Source organism: Ylistrum balloti, unplaced genomic scaffold (genome assembly GCF_031769215.1).
Source record: "Ylistrum balloti isolate Yb309-2 unplaced genomic scaffold, AGI_CSIRO_Ybal_v1 Utg370022, whole genome shotgun sequence".
Classification (NCBI taxonomy): Eukaryota; Metazoa; Mollusca; class Bivalvia; order Pectinida; family Pectinidae; genus Ylistrum; species Ylistrum balloti.
The window spans coordinates 274,810-293,480 of record NW_026782089.1 but is presented as its reverse complement, the minus strand read 5'-3'; the positions used below and the strand labels follow the sequence as shown (position 1 = coordinate 293,480).

The 18,671-nt window shown below is 32.1% G+C and overlaps 2 protein-coding genes across 2 annotated transcripts; both read left to right on the top strand.

The window, feature by feature from the left end:
- The first annotated feature begins 10,037 nt into the window (after positions 1 to 10,037).
- LOC132548646 (four-domain proteases inhibitor-like) lies at positions 10,038 to 11,361 on the top strand. Its single transcript, XM_060212521.1, has 3 exons — positions 10,038 to 10,201; positions 10,832 to 10,954; positions 11,325 to 11,361. The coding sequence occupies exons 1-3, from the start codon at positions 10,038 to 10,040 to the stop codon at positions 11,359 to 11,361; spliced, it is 324 nt and encodes a 107-aa protein (XP_060068504.1).
- A 4,976-nt stretch (positions 11,362 to 16,337) lies between these two features.
- Positions 16,338 to 17,858, top strand: LOC132548644 (four-domain proteases inhibitor-like). Its single transcript, XM_060212520.1, has 3 exons — positions 16,338 to 16,501; positions 17,337 to 17,459; positions 17,822 to 17,858. The coding sequence occupies exons 1-3, from the start codon at positions 16,338 to 16,340 to the stop codon at positions 17,856 to 17,858; spliced, it is 324 nt and encodes a 107-aa protein (XP_060068503.1).
- Positions 17,859 to 18,671: the final 813 nt, after the last annotated feature.

Here is an 18,671-nt window from a genome sequence, read left to right as displayed (position 1 = left end):
TAGCAAAAATATTGAAGCATAGAGTACAGACTATAGGCGAAAGGTGATTTATAATGTCAAAACTACAAATGATTTACATAAAAAAGCATGCTTGGCAAAAACAATAGAAAAAAAAGGATTAAAAGGAATTTAATTAGTGTGATCACTACGTTATAGATACCATATTTCTAGTTGTATTGAAAAGGGCTCTACCATTGATCAGAATCAACATCGGTGGACGTAATGTGACCATTGCCTGCGAGGCTACACTGGACACTAATGATAACGGAAATTAATTGACTGTTGACCAATGCCTGCTAGGCTAGATCAGTTATTACGCTGTACTCGCTGTCCGCCTGTTGCAGCCTACAGGTGTAGGTAATTTGTACCGACATATGGACTGAAACAGATGTATTCATACATGTCGAATAATAAATCCATTGCAATACATCCATAACTACATTTAATTCCTTAATGAGTATTCCTAAACAAGCTGTTAAATTGTCAAGACATTTTGATCAAGGCTCCAGTGTATATATGCTCGATTTTATTTTATATTTCCATAATCTTTTTTCTGTTCATTTTTCTTTAGGAATATGCATTCAGTGCCTTTTGTTTTGATTGTTTAGTTTTTAACTAAATCCAAATGTATTTATGTAAAATACTACAGTAGAAATTATATGGATGATATCATTCCATTTTTGTGAAATATATCGTTCATTTGCACTGTTACAGTACACTATATTCTAACGAAATGTCGCTTCAGTCCATTGATATGCAGGTGTTTTTCGTTTATTTTCCTAATTCAAGAGGTATACCGTCCGTATCCGATATCAACAGCATATGAACGCAGCTAAACATGCAACTACTTGTATAAAGCAAGAATCGCAAAAATCGCTTGAGTGCGACTGTTGATTTCACATCATCTGTAACAAAATATTCACATCATCTGTAACAAAAAAGCACATCTTTTATGGATACTATAAAGTTAATGAACAATAGCTAATTAACATTTATGTAATTATATAATTGTGTACAAGATGAAACCTTGAACCTAATCGGCTTCAAAAGAGATCAGCTATATTTGGGAACATTTTCTTGATAATGTCAGTATATTCGAAATTCTTTTAACACATTTAGCAGAAGCTATGAGTGTGACGTGCACGGTCATCGATTCTAGAGAAAAGCTATAAACTTCAGATATTAGTAACAAAACCAAGAAAATACCAGCATGTCAACAATGATAATCCATATTCAAATTCAATAAAAAGACAGCAAATCACGAACGAAGGAAATATTTACATAGTGATTCCTGACACAGTACAAGGGAAATAAGACCATGAGTAACGAGAGAGCAAGCGCTTTTTGCTCCATCGAAGATACCCGTCATGTAAACATTGGCCAATCCAAGTAAGCAATGTCACATTCTCAAATGATAACAAGGTATACAACAAAGGAATCAACATGCAAACTAACGTACATCAAACATATCCAGCTTCATATCTCAATGGGGTTACTATGACGTTTGAAACCCTGTGAAACGAGTTTGTCCGTCAGTTGAAAAATTGCAAGGAAGTTAGTATAATATGAAAAGGCACTTGAATATCGATTCAACTGTTATATGTAAACAACGTAGATTAGGGATGCAGTAATATTTTTATCCAGAAATGGAAAATTCACAATAATGAAATTGAATTTCTTACGTTTATCATACAGCTTGATGGAAAGCTGTCGATGTTTTTTTCGTTGTACGAAAAGATCAAAACAAACTGATATACAAAAGGTTCTATCTCATCGCTGATTTCCAATTCTGGTGGTTTTATAAGATGGACATGGTAAATAAATTTCTTGTTTTTTAATGACATAACGTCATCAGTATATCTGAAAGTGAAATTAAACGACTTTGCAAGGTCTTTTTATCCTTCATGATAAACTTTTCGATAAATCCAGCACCGTATGAAAACAAATACAAGTAAGTCAACGGAAGTTAATTTCCATAGGCAGTCTGTTTGAAGAAGTTACTACTAAACTCGACGAAAATGTTATCAACAAGAAATTCGATAATTCTAAAACTGCATTCTCCGTATAATTCTTTATTGGCATGGACGTATTTTTCAAGAAATACACTTCAGTATAGTTTACAACTATATATGTTTGTAAGGCAGTTCATCTTTCTTGGAAAAGAAAGCTCTCATAACAAGAGAGAAGGCATTCTTTCCGCTTAGAATGAAGTATGGTGGTGTACAAATTGGAAAAATTAAATGTTCTTATAGAAGATATGTTTTAGAAGTGGATGTTGAAGATTGGTTCTTTTGAGTTCTTAATTCCACCTCTTAAGAAAACAGTATCAGAATGAGACTGTTACACAGATTCGATACTGCTAAGAATGGTGGTTTGTAGATTTGACATATGTTGAGTTGAATAACTAGACAAGTCATCAATAAAACTATGATTATATGGATTCATGTGAAATTAAGGATTCCTTATAATTAATAGGAATTGTAAAAGATCAGTATGTATTTTTTCTTTGGAAAGACTGAACATACAATCAACGGAAAATCAAAAAGGGCGCAAAACACGCAGGATTTTCACGAGTTCTCATTTTATATAGGATGTACAAAATGGTCGTATGAACCTTTCATTTTAAAAAAGCCCCAGTCTAGGTCTGTTTCCAGTTAAGCTTTAACATCTGCTGATGATAACCATTCTAACTAAAACAAAACATTGAGTCTTCTAAACCACTCTAACAAAAACAATACATTAAGTCTTCTAAACCACTCTAACAAAAACAAAACATCTAATCTTCTAAACCAATCTAACAACAACAAAACATCTAATCTTCATAACCAATCTAACAACAACAAAACATCTTATCTTCTTAACCAATCTAACAACAACAAAACATCTTATCTTCTTAACCAATCTAACAACAACAAAACATCTTATCTTCTTAACCACTCTAACAAAAACAAAACATCTAATCTTCTAAACCACTCTAACAACAACAAAACATCTTATCTTCTTAACCAATCTAACAACAACAAAACATCTTATCTTCATAACCAATCTAACAACAACAAAACATCTAATCTTCTAAACCAATCTAACAACAACAAAACATCTTATCTTCATAACCAATCTAACAACAACAAAACATCTTATCTTCTTAACCACTCTAACAACAACAAAACATCTAATCTTCTAAACCAATCTAACAACAACAAAACATCTTATCTTCATAACCAATCTAACAACAACAAAACATCTTATCTTCTAAACCACTCTAACAAAAACAAAACATCTTATCTTCTTAACCAATCTAACAACAACAAAACATCTAATCTTCTAAACCACTCTAACAACAACAAAACATCTTATCTTCTTAACCAATCTAACAAAAACAAAACATCTTATCTTCTTAACCAATCTAACAACAACAAAACATCTTATCTTCTTAACCAATCTAACAACAACAAAACATCTTATCTTCTTAACCAATCTAACAACAACAAAACATCTTATCTTCTTAACCAATCTAACAACAACAAAACATCTTATCTTCTTAACCAATCTAACAACAACAAAACATCTTATCTTCTTAACCAATCTAACAACAACAAAACATCTTATCTTCTTAACCAATCTAACAACAACAAAACATCTTATCTTCTTAACCAATCTAACAACAACAAAACATCTTATCTTCATAACCAATCTAACAACAACAAAACATCTTATTTTCTTAACCACTATTACAAAAACAAAACATTAAATCTTTAAAACCAACATAAAAAAAACAAACAAAACAAAAAATATCAAATCTTCGAAACCTTTACATTAGGTCCAGGTTTGTTTTCAGTATAGCTTTAGTGGCGTTACCTTCATAGTTTGACCGTAATGTGTCTAATTATATATTTGTATCGAAGACGTTATTCGTTTGTGTGTCTTTATACAATAATCAAGATTGCATGTGGTGAGCATCACTGGTTGATTTCTAACCAACGAGGTTTGCCCAATCCTGCATGTCATTGTTTGATTCATTGGAATAGTGGCACGGTAACACATGTCCTTGACGTTGTACTGACATTACATTTATATATGAATTGCTAAGTTTACTTAATTATGGGGCTAGTACATCTTCCATCTTGATTTGAAATTTCCTTTGATCTCTTTGGAATTTCCTTAGTTGCCTCCTAAGTTTCAGAAGTAAGGCCCATCAATATCACTGTCGAGTCCTAGAAGAACGAAGCAGTTGTATGGTGTCTTTTTATTTATTATTTGTCTGTATTGTATCTACCACTACATTTTGTGTAAAAGCGGCATATACTGAACGTGATAGGTGTTATAACTACATGTTTAACAAAAAGAACAATCTAGATGCTCATCGAATCTATGAAATGATACATAGAAAACGAATCCATGAGATGCAAGTTTAACTTTGATATTACAAATTCATGATATTTTGTGCGAAAAGTGCCCGTACAGCAAAACTTTGACATACGAATCAATTCAAATACCCATAATCGTATGTTCGATAACCAACTTTGATATATGTCGAAGATCTGTTTTAGACAAACATCATTTACATATAAGATTTAAAGCTCATTGATCCATTTTTTAAGTATAATATTGATCGGATACCTGTCTTCTTATTAACCCAGCTCTTTCAGGTACTGTAAATCCTGTAAAACAACAACTTCATTGGATCTGGTTCATGTAAATTGACAATTTTACTGAAGTGTATAACAATTAACAACAAGAAACTTTCCCATGGTATATTAAGATTTTTTTCCCTGCATGACCTAATTCTTTCAATCATCGAACTTAAATTTTTTTTTTATATATTTTTTTTTATTTTTCAAGATTTTACACGTTGAACAGGACAAATACACTCACACCCTCTCACACATCCAACCACAGGTGCACATATAGTCATTGCGTGTCAAACAAATACACTCCATTCAAAAGAATCACCAACATCATCATCAACATTCAACAATGCATGTGATCATTACTACTACTATTATTATTATTATCACCATACATGATAATCCTCATATATCACAATCAATATTATTATGTTACACACTAAATAATGCATCATCATCATCATCATCATCATCATCATCATCATCATCATCATCATCCTCAAAAACATGATAATCTTCCTCACCATCCATTTCAACATATATATCACAATCAATATTACTATCATGATTATTGTACATACTAAATAATGCATCATCATCATCCACATTCAACAATTCATTATCATCATCAAATCAAGATTCATACTTTCATAACCATTATGATTCATAAATATCACAGTAAACTTTTGTTTGAAATGCACCCATGCACACATGCATAAACACACACACAACCATAAATTGACATCAACATACAGAAATGAGAAAATGAAATAGAACTTTATTAGGGATAAGAAATTTAAAGAGAAAGAAATTGAAGAAAATGAAGAAATAGTAAAGTGGATTGTTGGGTGAGATGGTAAAATAGGTTAGAGTAATTTAATCTTTTAATGTTTTTCTTCCTTTATATCTGATTACTCGGTATGGTCAAGGACTGTTATGTATATAATTATAAAAAATTATAGAAAAAAAGAAAAACTAGTAATGCGATGAGTAATAGATCAAAGTGTGTAGATCAAAACTGTATTAATTTTTCCCATTTTTTCCATTCATTCTCAAATTTACGTTTTACTTTATCATCCTTACCATTAGCTATATATTTTTGTATCATATAATTATCTTTGATTGTATTAATTAGTGCATGCAAGTTTAGTGAACGGTGTAAGCATCTCATTTTATAAATATACTGTTTGATAATAATTATAATCTCATTGTCTACTCTGTTACTCGGAAGGAAGTTTTGATGTAGGAGACCAAGAATGAAAGTTTGCTTGTTTACTTAGAAAGGGATAAATAGAGCTTCTAACAAAATATCAAGACTCTGTAATAGTCTTTGTACTTCCTGACATTCCCACAGCAGATGACTGATTGTTTCGTGCTCAGAGTTACACAACACACAAAGAGGGGAGATAACTAATCTAATTTTAAAAAGAAGGGAATTTGTTGCTAATGCATGGTGGATTACCCTATACTGGAACCACTGGAACTTCGTATTTTTTGTTACATGGAATGGCATTAAATAGTACTTATTCCAAGTTTGTTTATCTATATTATCAAATATACTATTCCATTTTTTGGTACCCGATGGTAACACGTTACATTTAATTAGAGTATTATAAAACCTTTTTGACCCTTTTTTGTCTTGAAGAAAGATACGTAAGGTGATTGGTATGCAAGGATAGATTATAGAGGGGTTAGAGATAGTATCTGATGCAATAAATTTTTTGACTGCAGAGACCAGACCCTGGTATTGTAAAAAATTTGTATTTATTTGATATTTTCGAATAAATTCTTCTCTTCCATAGAAAACACATCTGTTGGTATCTTTGATTAAATTAGCTATGATAGTTATATTCTTCTAAAACCAACTCTCATAAAATACTGTTTTACCTCCTATCTTTATTTTATTGTTATACCAAATTGGGACAGATAATATATTACTCTGAAATAGCTTATCCTCATATTTTGTGTTAAGTGTACCCCAAGCTTTGAAAACATCACACTAAAATTTGTTTTTGCACTTTTTTATGCATAAATGAATATAATTATTACCACAGTTTGCAAGAAGGTCAGTGTCAATATAGGTTTTTAGAATTATCTGCCATTTCTCAGTACTGCGATAGAGTCTCCTTATCCAAGTCAGTTTCAATGCATTTATAAAAGCTACAAGATTGACCATCTTAAGACCACCATTAGCATAGTTTTGCATAATTGTATCCCGTTTGATTTTATCTGGTCTTCCATCCCATAGAAAGTCAAAAAGTAGAGAGTTGAGTTTAAACAGAAACTTCTCATCTGGATTAGGTAATGAAATAAAGAGATGATTAAATTGTGATATAAGCAACGACTTTATAATGTTTATTTTTCCTATTGGAGTTAATGATCTTCTATTCCATATTTTTATTAGCGATTTCAGTTTAGTGAGTTTTTTTTATCAAAGTTTAGTTTCGGTATTTCATGTAGATTCACACTAAAATCAACTCCTAATAATGTAAATCTTTCTTTGCCCCACTGTAGGTTAAGTTCAGGTAAAAGTTTATCCTCATTATATTTTTTACTTCCAATCCATATTACCTGAGTTTTATCAATATTCATTTTTAATCCAGAAATATTTGCAAATTCATTAAGCTCTCTGATGGATTCTTTTAGTGATTTTTCGGACCCATCGAGGATAAGCGAAGTATCATCAGCATACTGAGATAGTAATATAGGACAGTTTTCAACTTCAACAGCAATGATATTTCTATTGTTTCTTAACTTTATTGCCAAAACCTCAGCACAAAGAATAAACATATACGGCGCGACCGGGTCCCCCTGTCGGCAGCCCCTCTTAATATCAAAGAAAGAAAATAGGTTCCCCCCCTGATTTACAGCTGACTGTGCTTTATTATGTAATGTTTTAAACCAGTGAATTATGCTTTTACCAAAACCAAAAAGAAGTAGAACTTTTTCTATGAATAGCCAAGACACAGAATCAAATGCTTTCTGAAAATCAATCATTAATAACATTCCTGGTATATCCTTTTCCTCAGTGTATTGCATAATGTCATAAATCAATCGTGTGTTAACCCCTATGTAACGCCCAGCTAAAAAACCTGTTTGGTCATTGTTAATTAATTTGTCTAGGACAGTTTTTATTCTCTGTGCTATAGTACCTGATGCTATTTTATACACAGTGTTTAACAGTGAAATTGGCCTCCAGTTTTTTTATGAAATGCTTAGGTTTGTCTGGTTTTGGTATGCATGTAATTAAGCCCTGCCTCTGTGTTATGGATAGTTGCCCTGTATGATAACCGAAGTTAATAGACCTAACAATAAATTCCCCTATTTTCCCCCAGAAACATTTGAAAAATTCTGTTGTAAACCCATCCGACCCAGGACTCTTATTGTTTTTCATAAATTTTAAAGTATTTCCTGCTTCTGTATAGGTAATTTCTCCTTCTAGATTTCCAGACTCTTGTGCAGAATGTTTAGGAACTTCATCACTGATATAATGATTAAGATCAATGTCTTGTATATTACCACTATCTGAGACATCATAGAGATTTTTGTAAAAAGAACAAACTTTTTCCAATATCCTTTCCTGTTTTGTTATTATGTTATTATTGTCGGTTTGTAATTTTGGTATTATTTTAGATATATAGTTTCTATTTTCTAAGTTAAAGAAGTAACTGGTTGGTTTTCCCCCTCTTCCGCCCATTTGGTCTTTGATCTAATAATACTCCCTTTAATCTTATGTGTTCTTAGTTTTACTAAATCCTGCATTTTCTCATTCAATTCATCTATATCAATGTTTTCCTGTGCTTCTAGCTCTTGTATTACTTTCATAAGATTACCTTCCCTTAAATGAGATTGTTTTTTCTTGTATGATGCATAAGCTATGGATTTCCCTCGAATTTCCATCAGTAAAGTTTCTAAAAATAATTGATCATTAATAGTGAATTGTATTAATGAATTAGGAATATTTTCAATATTATTAAGATCATAAACTGGTATACAATATTGTTTCTTTACTGTATTGATACAAGTATTTACAGTGTTTAAATATTCTAGATCATGAAGAAGTTTCCATGTTCCTTTACCTCTCTTAAACTCGTTAAAAGTCATTGATATATTAGGGAAGGAATGATCACTCCTATAACCAGGATCAACACCTGTATGGTTTACACTAGATAGCAAACTTTCAGATACAAGGAAAAAGTCAAGACGTGCCTGTTTCACTGGGTTCTTTCTTCTCCAAGTATATCTCCTAACATTTTCGTCATGCTCTCTAAAAATATCTACAAGACTAAAATTTTCCATGGTATCTAATACCCTGTCTCTTGCTTTTGGATTGTTGTTATTTTTATATGTATTGTCATAATCAAGAATAGGCTTTAAAACAAGGTTAAAATCACCACAAATAATAACGTGTGTATTTTCAAAGTCTTCTATGGTGTCTGAAATCTTTGTATAAAAATCTGGATTATCTTGGTTAGGACCGTATAAATTAACAAGTGTAATGTGTGAGTCATTTACTTCTATGTCTAGTGCTAAGAAATTTCCTGATGAATCCTTCTTTTCCTTGTGAATTTTGCACTCAAAATTACTACCTATAAGAATAGCTACCCCTCGAGAGTTTCCGCGGAAGGACGAGAAAAATGATTCATAACCCCATTCATTTCTTATCAACTGTTCATTATCATCAGTGAAGTGCGTATCCTGTAGACAGTATATATTTTTGTTAGTATGTCTTAAGTAAGAGAAAACATCCTTACGCTTTTCTTTGTTCGAAAGTCCTTGGCCATTGGCCGAGATAATCTTTATACCCTCCCCCATTCAATCAACAGCAAAGTTTGATATGCCAACTCAAACCCAACAGAAAGAGAAAGAGAGATAAAGAATAAGAGAAAAACAAAATAGAAGAAATAAAATACATTAATACTTAGGAATGGCGAACTTAAATTTAATAATTGTGTCCTGATTAATGTCATATCCTCGATCTGCAAAATAATCTAAAATGACTACATGCCATTCGGACCTAAACATGCTTCTGATAAACAACAATTTTACAGGCTTCAGGCATTTGGCAACATGTTACATGCATGACCAGTGACCATGTACATTCACCTTGTCTTAATTAATGATGACCTATACTCATTGCCTATATATAGTGCATGTTCACAATAGCCAATAACTATACTCCATCTCTCTGAAGAATATCACTTTTGGTATGTACAACTGTACAATATTGTCTGCAGTTATATTCACTAACACATACTTCACTCAATGAATATCAACTCGATGTTACTTTGATAACAGTTTGTGGTGGAATGTTATCAAAAAGATCTGTTATTGAACATTTAATTCAATTATCTCGAATATATTACATTTTAATGTTTCCAGGTATATCCTAGAAGACACCAACTAATCATGAAGCTGACATTAGTTCTCCTAGTGGTGATTGGCTTCTCTGCTATTATGGCAGATGAGACCAATTCAGTTCCCAAAAAAGCATGCGCATGTCAAATGATTCACAAACCCGTATGTGGTGCAGACGGTGTAACTTACGGAAACGATTGTATGAGGAAGTGCAAGTAAGTCAAATGTACTCATAGTCACCGAAATCTGGTTGTTGAACGTATAACAAACCACTTAAAATTTAGATTTCTATTAATTACCCTAGTATAAAATCGTGACGAGTCAGAAAAGGACGATACAACTGCATGATTCAGTTTAATTTATTATTTGTCTCTCCTGTAATTTTGTAACCGGTAATCTAATCTGTATTGAAATGACTTATTCACAAATGTGTCTTTTGCACATGATGGGCATTAGTTCCAATCGAATATATTTCTTTCGACCAATATGGATTTTTCAAATTCTCCTCCTAGATTTCAACAATTTAGGAGAAAGTACTCCTTGCGTATCCTCGTAGGTCGACACAGATATACGATGCAGCTTGATTCATTATTTTACTTCATTTCGTTTGGTTCTACTTTACTTAAATGTCTTTTAAGTAGATAAATAGATTTTCATAAAAAATATCAATGTGACTAAGATGTTGCTTAGCAATGCGAATGTTTTCAAAATAGTCAAAGAGTTTTATTATCGTATAAATTACATATTGTGTTTACTAGATACAGCTTGCCTACATCCTCGTTAAATAGAAAACAACTTTAGGGTTGACCTGCTACCATTTTATTCCATTTTACTGAACATTTCAGTGATGTTCGATTGCTCCATAATGGAAAGTGTGAAGATGACCTGTGTGTCTGTACGATGGATTACAATCCTGTGTGTGGAGATGATGGGGAAACGTACATCAACGATTGTAGCAGAGAGTGCAAGTATGTTAATACATGTTTTATTCATACGATATCTGTACATTGAGTCTTCTTTTGTATAGTCATCCTGTCACTTCAGTAAACTGCATTTCATTTTGATTACAATGAATATCTGAGAAGCATTCTTCTTTTCATCTATTAAAGTAATCTGCTCCAATGTCTTCCAGGAGCAAACAAATATCTGAAATATAATAAAGGTGAATGTATTCAGCGAGAAAGAAAAATGATGATATTCATTTCTAATACTTGAAGCGTAATGCTGTGTAATTTTAGAGTTTCTGTTTTTAAAACCATAAGAAATATCTTTAAGGAACTTATTTGGTATATATCGTTAAAATTTTGATTATTACTATACGCCATTTTACATTTTCAGAGGAGTAGGCAACGCACATGAAGGAACGTGTGATTAAAATGGGGGCTGCTGTGATATTACATAACGGATTCAGAGAACCAACAAACTGGATGATATGTTTATCAATAGTTTAGACTGACCTAACTACCTGTATGTTTCAGAAATTGTAAATGTGAATCAAAATTAATCAATAAACTCAAGAACTATTGGAATGAATACGGTGTCATTTATTTATCTTCATGCAATGGAGTAAATATTAGAGGCTCCACAACAAATTGGTGTTGTCTATGGTATTTCTTTATCTCGAAATAAATATTTTCAGGGGTTGCAAAACACAATGTTTAACGAGTGATATTTGATACTTCTAAAAAATAAAGAGAGTGAAAGATAATGTACAGATGTACACATTTTAACTTTTCTTTCGATCACATCGGATTTTCCTGAGTCGCTACCTCGACTGAGCATCACTGGCGAGTTCTAGTAGTCCCCGAGATTTGCCGTAACCTGCATATCACGTTTCAATTCATTCGAATCGTAGCATAGTTCTGAATACACATATATACTTTCCGATATTCTAAAAGTATGTGATATATGAAAATAAGGAAGCTGATATAATTATTGGGCTGTTTTATTTCCCCGTCTAGATTATGACTTTTCGATCACTTTGAATTAAACTAATTCGCCACATAGGCTTAGGCTCTTGACGTCACTGATGAGTCTAGAAGGACGAAGCTATATGATGCAGTTTAATCCATTGTTCTGTTTTACTTTATCTTACTGTAAAGTTGTATTAAAATGGGTTATTCGAATGTCTGCCTTTTATTAAATCTTTACAAAGTTGTTCCTATGCATGTACAAACGAGCACATACATCTGCCGGTGAAGACGCAACATATATATCATTTCATAGATTAAGTATAAAGCTTCTGACTATTAAACATGAGAATCATAGATCGATTTACATGTGTAACATTTAATAGAAATAGAATTAACTTCATTGAGAATGTAAACAGGTCAGGAGGTCAATTTCCCAACCTTAACCTTTGCTCTGATGGTGAGTTTTAAAAGGTCAATATTAGAAATTCATTTTAAAAGCCAAAATATAAATGTTTCGGTATGCATTAATTGTCACAATTTCTTCCTATATGTTTTGTCAATAACAGTCATTTATTGTTATTTGATGGGGCTATCGTATTTTCCTTCAAATAATCGTCAATCGTCTTTCATTACAATTTGATAAAATCATAGTGGGAAAAAAAGAAAACATTAAACAAATGCTAAAGTTTAATCTGCTTTTACGAGCTCAAAGCTGCTTAGCAACCAGAAAATGACAGATTTAAAAAATGGCTCCAATTAAATAATTGCTATGTACTTCTTATACCTTCTTAGGCCTGCCGATTTAATAACTATTTTCGCAACTAACAACAGGGGATCAATGACTTCATTTCTGCTATTTTTACATTTTTCGGAAATATTAATCAGTGTTCCCCTTGTATTTTGAACCTTGGGGTATGCTATACTTCGAAGAATATACATGTATTCATAGCAGAGAATGCTTTAAAACCCGGATGTTAAAATCTTGAATCTTATCTATTTAAGGGAATCGGTGTCCTCATTCAGGGATAATCGGGAATAGTGAAATAGTTGGGATCTAAAATTCAAGGAGTGTGATTATAGGTATGTCCTTGTTGGACTTCCTGGTGTGTTGACCTCTTGGTCGATTACAAATTATAAAGTCATTCTTTTTTCTATTTTATGAGCTGTGTTATCCGTGTTAATGTTAAGAATACATATTACAAGACATTTATGACAAATGTTAGTGGTAAGGCAAAAGGATAGTTAATTACCTAAATAGATTTTCATTGATAGAAAAGAATTATACGTAGAATAATTTTTATTGAAAATGGTAAACAGATCTCTAAAGCATGCCAAAAGAACAACAAAATGAACCCAGCGTAATGATAATAAGCTGAATGTGTGTGGCATGTCAAATGGAAACAAACAGATTTTAAATGTGGAAAAAACATTACTGAAACTTTTCCATTTGTACTTGATTGGATTGACCCACAAAACCCTAGTTATCATAAGATTTCGATTAAGACAGCGTTTGGTTTCGGTAGAAAAGACAAATGTATTGTTTATTTATCAAACTGTTTACAGAGACGAAATATTTCTAATCAATTTCAATGTTATGCATTTTTCATTTTACCACGACTTTTAAGTATATCTTCTATGTTTATTCATGCTTCTACAAATTATCTTCTATTTACATTTAAGACCCTAATTTAGTGGTAAGTGGATGGATCATATCACAATAATTCTCATCATTACATAGAGCTCTTTCATAAAAGAGATCTAGATATATTGCTCTCTGATTGAAAGAACAGGCGGGAAAGAATTTTGGTCGTTCGGAAGACATCATGTTATATATGATTATGATATATTAAATATCTTAAATAATTTTGTGGAACATAAGATCGACATTGCACTTTGGAATTAATTTTAAATTGACTTGCTATACTCTTTCAATATGCTGGGACACTTTCATACCTATGGTATCCCGTTGCGATAAAAACAACACATCAAATCTTCGAAATCACCAAATATCTGTTCTTCTAAACCTCTCTAACAAACACAACATATCTACTGTTCTACACCTACACCAATCTTACAAAAACAAAGCATCTAATCTTCAAAACCACTCTAGCAAAAACAAAGCATCTAATCTTCTAAACCACTCTAACAACAAACCATCTAATCTTCTAAACCACTCTAACATAAACAAAACATCTAATTTTCTAAACCAGTCTAACAAAAACAAAACATCTAATCTTCTTAACCTCTCTAACAACAAAACATCTAATTTTATAAACCACTCATCTAACAACAAAACATCTAATTGTTTTAACCTTCCTTACAAAACAAAACATCTAATCTACTTTACCACTGTTACCAAGCCAAAAAAAAAACAAAACAACAAAAAATATCATATCTTCGAAACCACTGAATCCTTCATTTTAGGTCTAAGTTTGTTTCATCTGCTGATGTCACAAAAAATCATATTACACTTATGTGATAGTATTATACTAATACAGCACACAGAAACATAACAGAACATAAAGGTCAATCTAGTGATAATACATCATTCAGTACAACACAGTCAAAATATGAAACACATCACATGAATGAATTGAATTAATGTACGGGTTAATAATAATTGAGAGTATTTCGTCTGTCTACCACCAAAACACTTTGACATTCACATATATTTGGAAAATTTGCATTACAATTTCATCATGGACATACGTTTCTTTTGAGATATGTATTATTGAATAATCAATACAGGTACAAAAAATAAATTAATTTGTTGAACAGTTACCCAGTACATTTTGAGATTTCAAAATGATTTGTCATATCAATTTATCGTAATAGATCGACATATTTTAAGTTTGCCACTTTTAAACTCAACTGAAATAGTGGCACAATTCATTCAATATTATAAATGATTAAATGGAAATTATAGAATTATATGGTAGCACCACTGGTGAGTCCAACCAGGATGAAATATCTGATTGGTGCCGTTACCTTCATAGTTTGACCGTAATGTGTCTAATTATATATTTGTATTGAAGGCGTTATTCGTGTGTGTGTCTTTATACAATAATCAAGATTGCATGTGGTGAGCATCACTGGTGAATTTCTAACCGACGAGGTTTGCCCAATCCTTCATGTCATGGTTTGATTCATTGGAATAGTGGCACGGTAACACATGTCCTTGACGTTGTACTGACATTACATTTATATATGAATTGCTAAGTTTACTTAATTATGGGGCTAGTGCATCTTCTATCTTGATTTGAAATTTCCTTTGATCTCTTTGGAATTTCCTTAGTTGCCTCCTAAGTTTCAGAAGTAAGGCCCATCAATATCACTGTCGAGTCCTTGAAGGACGAAGCAGTTGTATGGTGTCTTTTAATTCGTTATTTGTCTGTATTGTATCTAACACTACATTTTGTATTAAAAGCGGCTATGCAGTTGTGTTTCTTATGTGCGGTGAGCAGAAATCTAAAAGAAACATATAATGAAAGTGATAGGTGTTATTACTAAATGTTTAGCAAAATGTACTATGTTAAAGAGGAGATAACTTACTCATTAATACCCATAAAATCTATAAAATGATAGTAATAGAAAACCCATGGGAAGTAAATGTTACTTTAATATCACAAGCTCATGAATTTGAAACTGTCCGTACAGCAAAACTTTGACATACAAATCACTTGAAATACACATAAGCAAATGTTCGAAAACCAACTTTGATATATGTTTTAAAGCTCATTCATTCATTTTTTTCTGTATAATATTGATTGGATACCTGTCTTCTTATGACCCCGGCTCTTTCGAGTACAGTAAATCCTGTAAAACAACAACTTCATTGGATCTGGTTCATGTAAATTGACAATTTTACTGAAGTGTATAACAATTAACAATAAGAAATTTTCCTATGGTATATTAAGATTTTTTCCCTACATGACCTACTTCTGTTAATCATCGAACTTAAATTTGATAATTGTGTCCTGATTAACGTCATATCCTCGATCTGAAAATATTCCAAAATGACTACATGCCATTCGGACCTAAACATGCTTCTGATAAACAATAATTTTACAAGCTTGAGGCATTTGACAACATGTTACATGCATGACCAGTGACCATGTACATTCACCTTGTCTTAATTAATGATGACCTACACACATTGCCTATATATAGTGCAGGTTCACAATAGCCAGTAACCATACTCCAGCTCTCTGAAGAATATCACTTTTGGTATGTACAACTGTACAATATTGTCTGCAGTTACATTCACTAACACATACTTCACTCAATGAATATCAACTCGATGTTACTTTCTTAATTCAAACAACAGTTTGTGGTGGAATGTTATCAAAAAGATCTGTTATTGAACATTTAATTCAATTATCTCGAATGTATTACATTTTAATGTTTGCAGGTACATCCTAGAAGATACCAACTAATCATGAAGCTGACATTAGTTCTCCTAGTGGTGATTGGCTTCTCTGCTATTATGGCAGATGAGACCAATTCAGTTCCCAAAAAAGCATGCGCATGTCAAATGATTCACAAACCCGTATGTGGTGCAGACGGTGTAACTTACGGAAACGATTGTATGAGGAAGTGCAAGTAAGTCAAATGTACTCATGGTCACCGAAATCTGGTTGTTGAACGTATAACAAACCCCTTAAGAATCTTCGAGAAATCTGTTTTAATCACAACAACGATATATCAAAACTTTGAACACTTGAAATTAATCAGGACAGAAGATCAAGGTGAATTCAATTTCTGGCGCTATTATATGTTATAAAAGGTTTTTTTGAAATGTAATTTAGATTTTTATTTATTACCCTAGTATAACATCGTGACGAGTCATAAAAGGACGATACAACTGCATGATTCACTTTACTTTATTATTTGGCTCTTCTGTAATTTTGTAACCAGTAATCTAATCTGTATTGAAATGGGTTGTTCACTAATGTGTCTTTTATACATGACGGGCGTTAATTCCAATCGAATAGTGGCATGGTTCAGAATATGTACATGTACTTGTCGTTCTATCATTCATTTTGAAAATTATGAAAATCATTGAATACTGCTGTTAGTGTACCTCCCCGTTTGATTTCCGATATTTCTTTCAACCAATATGGATTTTCTCTATTCTCTTCGAAGGTCGAAACAGATATACGATGCAGCTTGATTCATTGTTTTACTTCATGTCGCCTGGTTCTTATTTTACTTAAATGTCTTTTAAGTAGATAAATAGATTTTCATAAAAAAAATCTCTATGTGACTACAATGTTGCTAAGCTATGGGAATATTTTCAAAATAGTCAAAGAGTTTTATTATCGTATACAATTCCATTTGTGTTTACTAGATACAGCTTGCTTACAGCCTCGTTAAACAGAAAACAATTTCAGGGTAGACCTTTCATCGTTATATTCCATTCTACTGAACATTTCAGTGATGTCCGATTGCTCCACAATGGAAAGTGTGAAGATGACCTATGTGTCTGTACGATGGATTACAATCCTGTGTGTGGAGATGATGGGGAAACGTACATCAACGATTGTAGCAGAGAGTGCAAGTATGTTAATACATGTTTTACTCATACGATATCTGTACATTGAGTCTTCTTTTGTATAGTCATCCTGTCACTTCAGTAAACTGCATTTCATTTTGATTACAATGAATATCTGAGAAGCATTCTTCTTTCCATCTATTAAAGTAATCTGCTCCAATGTCTTCCAGGAGAAAATAAATATCTGTAATACAAAAAAGGTGAATGTATTCAGCGAGAAAGACAAATGATGATATTCCTTTCTAATGCATGAAACGTAATGCAGTTATGTGTCTTTTTCGGGTTTCTAAGAAATATCTTTAAGGAATTTATTTTGTATAAAGCGTTCAAACTTTGCATTATTGATATACGCCATTTTACATTTTCAGGGGAGTAGCTAGCGCACATGAAGGATCGTGTGATTAATATGGGTACTACTGTGAGATTACAGATTCAGAGAACCAACAAACTGGATAATATGTTTATCAATTGTTTAGACTAACTTAACTACCTGTATGCTTTTAGAAATTTTAAATGTGAATAAAAATTAATCAATAAACTCAAGAACTATTGGAATGAATACGGTGTCATTTATTTATCTTTTTGCAATGGAGTAAATATTAGAGGTTCCACAACATATTGGTGATGTCTATGGTATTTCTTTATCTCGAATTAGTTGTTTTTAGAGGTTACAAAACATGATATTTAGCGAGTAATATTTCATACTTCTAAAACAAGAGTGAAAGATCTTGTACAATCACGTTGGATTTTCCTAAGTCGCTTCCACGGCTGAACATCACTGGCGAGTCCTAGAGGGGACGAAACACAGCATTTCAATTAATTGTTTTGCTCCACTGTATCTAACTCTAAATTTGTATTAAATGGTGCTATTCCCTTGTGTGTCTTGTGTACAGTCTTTGATATAGCAAGTGGTAGACACTGTTGTTGCCATGTTTCAATTCATTCGAATCGTAGCATTTTTCAGAATACACATTTATACTTTCTGGTATTCTAAAAGTATGTGATATATGAAAATAAGGAAGCTGATATAATTATTGGGCTGTTTTATCTCCCCGTCTACATTATGACTTATCGATCACTTCGGATTATCATCATTCGCTACATAGGCTTAAGTCCTTAACATCACTGATGAGACTAGAAGGACGAAACACAGCTGTATGATGCAGTTTGATGCATTGTTCGGTTCTACTCTATCTTACTGTAAATTTGTATTTAAAT

Coding starts and splice junctions, on each gene's coding strand:
- LOC132548646 (XM_060212521.1), top strand. CDS start 10,038: ATGAAGCTGACATTAGTTCTCCTAGTGGTGATTGGCTTCTCTGCTATT. Junction 10,202..10,831: donor GATTGTATGAGGAAGTGCAA/GTAAGTCAAATG, acceptor TGAACATTTCAG/TGATGTTCGATTGCTCCATA. Junction 10,955..11,324: donor GATTGTAGCAGAGAGTGCAA/GTATGTTAATAC, acceptor TTACATTTTCAG/AGGAGTAGGCAACGCACATG.
- LOC132548644 (XM_060212520.1), top strand. CDS start 16,338: ATGAAGCTGACATTAGTTCTCCTAGTGGTGATTGGCTTCTCTGCTATT. Junction 16,502..17,336: donor GATTGTATGAGGAAGTGCAA/GTAAGTCAAATG, acceptor TGAACATTTCAG/TGATGTCCGATTGCTCCACA. Junction 17,460..17,821: donor GATTGTAGCAGAGAGTGCAA/GTATGTTAATAC, acceptor TTACATTTTCAG/GGGAGTAGCTAGCGCACATG.